This window comes from Seriola dumerili, unplaced genomic scaffold, assembly GCF_002260705.1.
Source record: "Seriola dumerili isolate Sdu_G_001 unplaced genomic scaffold, Sdu_1.0 BDQW01000160.1, whole genome shotgun sequence".
Taxonomy (NCBI): domain Eukaryota; kingdom Metazoa; phylum Chordata; class Actinopteri; order Carangiformes; family Carangidae; genus Seriola; species Seriola dumerili.
Window position 1 is genome coordinate 1,205,873 of NW_019174415.1, and position 9,165 is coordinate 1,215,037.

The following is a 9,165-nucleotide window of genomic DNA, read 5'->3' on the forward strand; positions in this document are numbered from 1 at the left end:
TATCTTTGATAGTCACTGCATACTAACCCCGTCTGTTGCCGCTGATTCTCATTATTCCCACTAACTGATTGAGCTCATTGGATCATGTGTGTGGACAGAGGCAGCAACGAGATGCACTTTGTCTGACACATTTTACAATGTGACCCTGGCGCTTTAAGAACCAGTCTTTCCAGCAGCAGCGCTGGAGAATAGGAGCAGCTTGGAGGAGCCAGAGACTGCAGCACATCCTCAGCTGCTGTTAGCCCACCTGACAGCACACAGAGCGGCGGACAGGCAGCACCGGCCAGCTTCCCGGTTCACATCACAACAAACCGCGTCCTGGAGGGGAATGGGGGGCCACCTAGCCCGCTAGCTAACCGACTACATTTCCTAGAAGCGGAAGGTGCACGGTCGGCGGTCCACCAAGATGGTATCCTGGATTATTTCGAGGATAGTTGTGTGAGTACGGGCTGGGCTGCTTCTGTTGTCGTGTTTAAACGTTAGGCAGAGCAGCGGCTCCTCCATTCATCATCTGTCTGATGCTGAACGCCGCGCCGAGCCAACTAGCTAGGCTTGGCACCATTTTCTGTCCGTATATAGTTACATTTGAGTAATGTAGACAAATACTGTGGATAAGCTGTTTATTAGACACCCAGATACGATTTTATCCATACTAACCGTTGATCTATGTCTCTAATTACTACAATGATGCAGTACAATCTGCATCCAGCGCTTGCTAGCCGCTGGTAGCTAACGTATGCTGGCTAGCCAGAACTGTAACCACCTGACAGATAACGTGTTGGCAGGGAAATGAGCTCTTAGCCGTGAAACAAGTGAAACCTGTTTAATATGCCAGCCTCGCTTCAGACAAGCAAACAGGCTCCAAACAGCCTGCCATGGCTTTTAAAAACGTCCCAGCCTGAGTGTTGCTGCTGTGGTGACTGAGCATCTCAGCACCATCTGGTAACATGAGCTGGTAAAACGTGATGGCAGCAGCCCAGTCAGGGATGTGTGCCCATCCATCCACCCAAACCATGGCTAGGCCCATGTTCAGGAACTGACCATATAAATGTGGATGACTTGTATATTTTCAATATTACAACATGTTGGAGAGACTTCACAGAGAGATGCCTTGCTGTGTTCAGACAAGCAGCATCAGCAGTCCAGGCCCTGGCTTCCACCTGTACACACCACATCCCTACAGTGTGGATGACTCAACTAAAGCCAGCAGCTATCATCATCCTGGTCCCCTATGCAGACACTTTTACAATGCTGCATTAATGTTGTTTTATGTCAGGTGACTGCTCGGAGTTGTTAAGACAGGATATTGTGTCGTGTGATCGCTGGATGTGCCTATCTGTCACAGATGCTGTCAGTTTCATGTGGATACATGGCTGCTATGGTGTCTTTGAAAGGCTCACGTGTAGAAATGTCACTGTTGCTTCGTTCCTATAAATATTCTCCTCGACTGAATTACATAAGTAGAGGATATCATTGGCAAACTGTTACTTTTAGTGGCTTCCAGCTGGCTCTTCCGCTTCACTGCACCTCAGGTAGTCATGCGTCTATTGGGAGACAAACAATGTGACTGGATATGCATCATAATGGCTGCTGCACAACCTCACACTAGATCAGTCGTTTCTCACCTCTTATTCTGCTTTAAACATGCAGCTGCCTCTTCTGTGTGTTGTATTACAGAAAAAATGATCTGTCCTAACCTCAAAACTGAACAGATGAAAAGGCAGCGCAACTCAAATAACTATATCTAGTCTGCCCTCAGACTCTGATATAAATGCCTTCAAACCCAAAGAAGTGAACCTGAGATGGGGAGGGTCACAAAGAAGTGCAGGGCGTCTGCCGAGGCAGTCCACTGGCCTAGAGGCCTGCTACCAATCGCCTCGGCTTACTGTACAGAGCTGAGAGGCGCTGCACTCATGACTGAGCAGCTCAGATACATACTGGGACAGAGGACCTACTTAAATTCTGAAAAAAAAAACAGAGATCAGTTAAGGCTGCCAACAGCTGGGAGCACATCCTCACTGGGAGACTTGGTGTGATATATTCAATCCTTAGTGTTTGTTCAAGTGTTAAAAGTCACAATCACTGGTTTACACTGTAGGCATACAGACAAACTGGTGACTTGCTGAACTGTGTTCTCCCTGCTGTCCTCTCACAGAGCATTCAGCATCCTGTCACATCAGCACAAATCACTACAGTGGCACAGGATGCAACCAAATGCACATCAAAAACACAGCCCTGTGTGCAGTGTTCCACTCTGCACGAGGACTCACACATGTTGACCCACCCCTGGCAGACTTTTGTGTGTTTTTCCACTTTGTCTCATTGCAGTCTTCCTGACTCCATGATTATCAGGTCAATGTGTTTTGACAAGCCACTGCCCATCACCTCTCTACTGTGGCATCACCATACAGAGTTTAAAACAATGTAGACACCGACTCTGTTAAAGTAATACAGAAAGATACTTGTGTTTGCATAAGGTCTGAGCAAACATGGCTAACCTGCTTTTTAAGCAGGAACATGTTTGTGATGTGTCAGCATCAGCACCCAGAGGCTGTGTTCCCAAGCTGAATCCCTCTCCCCTGACCCACGTTTCTCTGCTCCTCTGCTCTTTTCAGCCTTGCCTTTGGGACACTCTACCCAGCATACTCCTCATACAAGGCTGTAAAAACGAAGAATGTGAAAGAATATGTGAGTATCACCTCTAGTTACTAAATCACAGCAGACCTGTTTTTGACCCCTGTCTGCTCTCTTTTACTTTTGGCATATTTTGCCCCGGGCTACTGTCAGCTATCTTTACACTCATGTTTAAAGTTGTAAATGTACATTCAAGTAAAATACAAATCTCAGATAGAATTTTGTTTCCGACATACACATACAGATTCATTACCTTTTTGATATGGGCCACACTGACTGTTCTGTTCCTTTTGAAGACTTGAAGACTGGTGGAAAAAAAGGTTGTTTGATAATGATCAGGGCCTCCCAGACAAGGTCATAAGCTTGGCAGGGCTGTTAATTTGGGACACACCAACCTTCTTGAAATGGGGTCGCTATGGCACCATAATGACACTAAAACAATATAATACCCGCATATATGTGTGTCAGTCCTAATTCTCTTACTCTACACGGACATGACAACATTTTGCCCTTGAAACAAGACAGTAGATTTATGGGTCGGCTGATTTTATTGGCCGATATAGGCCTATCAAAGATATATATCGGCATCGGAGCATATATTCTCTGATATGCACTGATATGAATACTTTTATTAAGAAGCAATAATGCAGTGGAAATGCTCGGTTCAAGTCAAATTATATAGGCAGCATTTTATGTATATTTGATCCTTTTGTTTTCATTCAAGTTAAATATATATATATATATATATATATCGGCCGATACATCGATATCAGAATATCTTTTACTCCTTAATATCGGGCTCTAATTCTTTCATCTGTTTCAGCAGATGTTTATCAACTGCATTCTTCTGACGATTACCTAACGGTCATGCCATTCTGCTGATGTGCAAACCATCTGTATCATCTAGTGAAATTGTTCCAAGAGTATTCTAATGAAGTTTACCTTTTCAGGCATGTAAAAAAAAAAAAAAAAAAAAAAAAAAAATCAAATGAAACCATTTTCAAACGGGGAAATCACTTTTTACATTTGAGCCATTAATGACTTGTAGCATTGCTGTGTTCAAGGGGGAAATAAGCCAAAAGGGTTGGAAATCAATGATCTAGTGGGCGTTTGGCCAGTGACTAACATCCAAAACATGTTGGCTGCATGAAGCTATCCAATCCCCTGATACCTAAATGATTCATAGTTCAAATGAACACGCCCAGATTTTGTCATAGCATCCAATTGTGCCTGCAAATCCCCCAAATTTTCTGTTGGCTCAGTGTTGACACTTTAAATCACAGCACAGTCCATGCTTGAGTATGAAAACATCAACACTAAGCTGGGAGGGAAGTTTGAGATTTGGTGGCATAATAAGAAAAGAATAGAGTGAATACCTTTTTAAATAACAACAAATAAAGTGGTAATGAACTCCGTATGGCATGACCAGTGTTGCCAGTGGAAACCAGTGTAAAAACCAGTAGATTCTCATTCTGTCTGTGGCTGAGAGTCTGTAAACTAAATGGGGTCCTCCCTGTTTACCTCATCACTGCAAAGGATGAGAGAGAGGGGGTCCAGGAGGAGGAGATAGCAGCACTCTGGCTCTCCGCCTAGATTTGCACTGGAGAGCAGTCTCCTCCTCGCCGGTTACCATGGCAACCCCCCCTGCTCAAGCAGACGGCCACAGAAGGAGCGAATGAGAGAGGGAGAGAGAGTGGAGGACGCCATTTTTAGAACTGATGTTTTCATTCCCCTTCCCTCTTGTTTGGCTCGTTTCTAATGAGTCGAATGATTCAGCATTATGTGTGTTTATATGGCTGTATGTCTGTGGGCTGTTAGTGCCTTTAAACACACCATTACCATCCAGTGCTTTTCTCTACTTCTGTTACATGTGATATACCTATATGTTTGATTGTTGTTAATGTATTTCCATTTGTTCTCAAGCTAATTTGCCTCCAAGTGCCTACTTCACTGCATGTTGAGAAGATGCCCCACATTTCCTTTGTCTCCAGAGATTAACCATGCATACTGATGTGATCTGAAAGGACTGAAACATATGTTGTATTTCTGCGTCGGCATGTGTATGTGTGTGTGTAGCTCCTGTTTAGCTCCACATGTCTCAGCACGTGCGCACTGGAAGCTGTGGGGTGGGTTTTTTTTTTTTTTATGTGCTATTTCTGTTTTTATGGTCTCACTCCTCACCTGTGTGTGTGTGTGTGTGTGTGTGTGTGTGTGTGTGTTTGTGTTTGTGTGTGTCCAGGTGAAGTGGATGATGTACTGGATAGTATTTGCATTGTTCACCACAGCAGAGACAGCCACAGACCTGCTCCTATCATGGTGAGTCAGGAGTTGCTCATGATTGTGAACCTCATGCCCAACTAAATAAACAGCTTATATAATATCAATAGACGCATTCATGTGTGTCTCTGGTGCTAAGTGTTCTTGGATGTTTTTAGTACAATGATCTCTAGTTAAAATATCCTGTTTTCACTTTAGCATCATACAATGAAACTCAGTTATTTAACCTTTTTAATCATCAGATCAGTGTCTCTTCTTTCTCTTCTTTCTCTAACTCAAGTGTCTACACTTTCCTCAAAGCTTTAATGTGTCCTTTTCCTCTCATTGCTGATGGTTATAATTCTCTGTTTCATTGCACAGGTTTCCATTTTACTTTGAGCTAAAGATTGCCTTTGTGATCTGGCTCCTGTCTCCATACACCAAGGGCTCCAGTGTCCTCTACCGCAAGTTTGTCCACCCAACCCTATCCAACAAAGAGAAGGTAGGGACGGGACTTTAAAGTCATGGTGTCCCTTTCACAATGTAAACTGGTCTGCACATTAAAGTATTCAAATTTTTCTTTTAAATTTTTCACACCACATAGCTCTTTGTCCCGATTGCTTACATTGTTGTCTTTTACTCTTCTCCCTCAACTGCGTTCCTGTGCTATAGGAGATAGACGAGTACATAGCACAGGCCAAAGACAGGAGTTATGATACCATGATGAGGTTTGGAAAGAGGGGTCTCAACCTGGCTGCTAATGCTGCTGTCACTGCAGCCACCAAGGTGAGCTGTGTGCTCTGGTAATGTTGGACGCCTTTTATGATTAATAACTTCAAAATTCACTAATGCTTGATGTTCAGATTAATATTTTTGACTGCTGTAATATCTTTACTTTAGGTTGTGTTACAAGTGTTTTTAGCCATGTTCTCATCTTTGATCCAGGCCTGTAAAGATTGTGTCTGAATCCAGTTGAGATGCAGTTAGAATGCTTCTCAAGTGATCACTGAAATCACGTTTTGTTTCCCTGCTCACATGTGATTTTATCTGTAGGAAGTTTTGACAGCTGCTTCTTATTTCCACTCAGCCTTACAGCTAAACAGGAGAACTGATGTGACTGGCAACTTTTTTACTGGCAACACACTTCAAAACTTTATACACACTACAACATTACAACATTAAAAACATGGTCTCCCATGTATCAGTTCGATATTGCATTCTGTATCTGTATGATCCAAGGGCATCCTCTGAGTGTTTGGTATGACTCCACAGCCGTATTTACAGACGTCTACTTGACATAGATCAGATTCCCCAACATGTATTTTAATGCTCATGTCTGCACAGCCTGTGTGGATCAAGCAGAGCACCATAAGTGGAGTTATGAACATAAAATTGGAAAAATAAGATTTAGGTTGCGTTGAGTGTGTAGCGTTAACCATTCCACAACCTGCATAGACAGCTGGATTGATTAACAGAAGATATCTGTGAATATCTTGTGTAGACAAGATGTTACTTCAGTTTCTGATTAACTTTGCTTGTTTAAACCAAACAAACGGGTCCTGAAGGTGCACCAAATTCTTATTGATCTGATATTGTGATGAGCTTGTGCAAACAGTAAATTGTTGGGGCTGGCAGAATTATGACATCATTTTATTGCATAAGTTGTAAAGAAAATATCTTCTTTGCAGTTACTTTTCATTCATTTTATAGCTACAACCAACAATTATTTTCATCTTTTGATTAATCTGTTGATTTGGTCCAAAAAATGTCAGAAAAATAGCCAAAAATGCCCATCACAATTTCCCAGAACCCAAAGTCTTCAAATAGTTTTTTTTTCTGACCAGCATTAGAAAATATATTCAATTAGATTAGATTAGATAGATACTTTATTTATCCCCTAGGGAAAATTCATGTTATAATAATACAATATCAAACAGAAAAGCAGTAAATCCTGACTTTTGAGAAGCTTTTTGCTTGATAGAAGACTAACAAGGTCGAATTATCAGTACAATTATCAAAATAGTTGTCAATTAATTTTCTGCCGATCAACTAATCAATTAATGGACTAATCAACGCAGCTCTACACAGTACAGGACAGATAGTTTCATGGTCATTGAAGTGGTAGAAATCCTTAAACGGACTGTATCCTCATATTGTCAGTGTAAAAATTATTAAACCTTTAACTGCAGAAGCTTGGCAGTCGGTTTTTCAAAAGATATGAGAATTAGCAAATAATAATGATTTATTAAAAAAAGGGGAAAAAAAATTCTTTTCTACATAAATGTTATGTAGATGTAAGTGAACATGCACTTTTCTGCTTCACAAATCTAACTTGTCTGTGTTTGGGTTTGCTGTGACGCCCAGGGGCAGGGTGTTCTGTCAGACAAGCTGCGGAGTTTCAGCATGCAGGACCTGACTCTCATCAATACTGAGGATGATCTGGCTCTGCACACTTCAGACGCCCGCATGAGACGAGACACCATGGACGACATGAGCTCAGGGGCCAGCACTCTGCCCCGGGCCAAGAGCACTACTGCACGACAGAGTAAGGCTGCACAACACACACATCCCAACACCGCTTCATGAGCAGCTTCACGTGGAGAAGCATGGTCTCACGCACACATCTGCATAAATACATACATGTACATACTGTACTTAACTTAACTTTCATCAGAGCATGACTGAGACTGGTCGAGCCAAGTGGAGTCATGTGATTTTAAAGCACTGCAGGATGGGAGGGAAAAGGCGGAGATGGGGGAGTGATGCAAAGAAGGTCAAGTTGGGGGGGGGGTGTCAAAGCATGTGATTCAAGTGGGAGGAGAAGCTTGGAAGGAGGGATCTTTGTGTCTACTACACTACTGGCTGGGTGGATATGTGGGCCTGATGAGCTGTGAAACTATGAAGGAAGAGAGCAAAGTGACACAGTTTAAATATATACTGACAAAGGATATGTGTGCAAGTTAAAAAATAAAGCAAAAAATAACAAAAATAAAGCAAAACAACAGAATTAAAAGTTCTGTCTACATGCATTTACGACACATAATGGATATAGTGGTTTTGAATTAGAATTGCTGCGTAAATTTGTATTTTAATCCACTAACCAAACTGAACAACAGAATAATGGGCATAAACCTGAACAAATTCATGTATTTTACTAATTTTTCTGTCTCTCATTGTCTTTGTGCATGCACATGACACAAACAAAATGAGGACCCACTTCATATAAAAACTGCTACAAGAGGTCCCTGGCACCTTTTTTTTTTTTAAGTTATTCCACCAATCAAATGTTTCAGTTTAAACTGTAGCTCATTTGTTTCACAGTCTTTTATGTTATGTCCCCTGAAATGTCTTGTTGTGACCCACTGTCAAAGGCTTAGAATCATATTTTCTCGTGAAATACTAATCTTTTTTAATAAGCCTAAGTCTGAACATTAAATATGATATTAATATATTTATTATCCCTTTAATCATCTCATGAACCCTCAGTGATGCCTTATAACACTACCAAGTTGGTGAATCACTTCTGTCGATGGTTAAAGTTTGGATTAGGGACTGGCAATCTTACTCAAAGATTGTTTAATAATAGGAATAAGTGCTGCAGCACTGGAGTCTCTCTGGGCTCCACTTTGCTTACAGCATCAGACGGGGGCTAAAGCGCTCTCTGCTGCTCATGTAGCATTAAGTGTGATTGCACTGAAACGGATACACCTCAGATGACGCCATTTGGATTTTTGTCAATGCAGAAGGTAGTTTACCCGGATGCTGTAATGGTAGCTGGGCAGAAGACACTCCTCTTTAGCGTGACCTTTTTATTATACAGCCAGCATCCAGTTTTAAAACTGGTGGAAACAAAAGGTGAGCCTTGAAATTTGGCCACTGGGTGGTGTGAGAGACCGTGGTCTGCAGTGATGCACTGGTCTGCAAAAACACACTTTTAAACAGTTACTTCAGTGTTGTTGCCTTTTGAATGAATCTTGTAAATGAATGGAAATAGAGGTTTATCCATTGTACTTTTAATGTTGTTTTAAAAATGAAAACATTTGTCAGATTTCATTACCTCTGACGTTTGAACAAATGTCAGAGTGAAGCGCCTGTTGTCTCTCTGGTGAATCTTCTGTTTTCAATCATGTTTTTTTCACCTGTTTAAATCTGAACCCTGAGCCACTCTCTGATTCAGTGACCACTGATTTTTGTCCAATCCTGCAGCCCGCTCATTGGCAGCGTCCCTTGCTGATGAAACGTCATCCCAACACAGCTCTGACCAATCAGACACAA

The 9,165-nt window shown here is 41.8% G+C and overlaps 1 protein-coding gene across 1 annotated transcript in view; it reads left to right on the top strand.

Moving 5' to 3' along the window:
* The first annotated feature begins 148 nt into the window (after positions 1–148).
* reep2 (receptor accessory protein 2) overlaps positions 149–9,165 on the top strand; it is a 12,163-nt gene continuing 3,146 nt past the window's right edge. The window contains exons 1-7 of the mRNA XM_022751564.1: positions 149–438; positions 2,616–2,688; positions 4,874–4,950; positions 5,272–5,392; positions 5,563–5,676; positions 7,255–7,435; positions 9,097–9,165. The exon at positions 9,097–9,165 is cut by the window's right edge and continues 95 nt beyond it. Of these exons, the coding sequence (XP_022607285.1) occupies positions 407–438; positions 2,616–2,688; positions 4,874–4,950; positions 5,272–5,392; positions 5,563–5,676; positions 7,255–7,435; positions 9,097–9,165 (667 nt within the window). The 5' untranslated portion in view covers positions 149–406. The remainder of the gene's footprint in view (positions 439–2,615; positions 2,689–4,873; positions 4,951–5,271; positions 5,393–5,562; positions 5,677–7,254; positions 7,436–9,096) is intronic.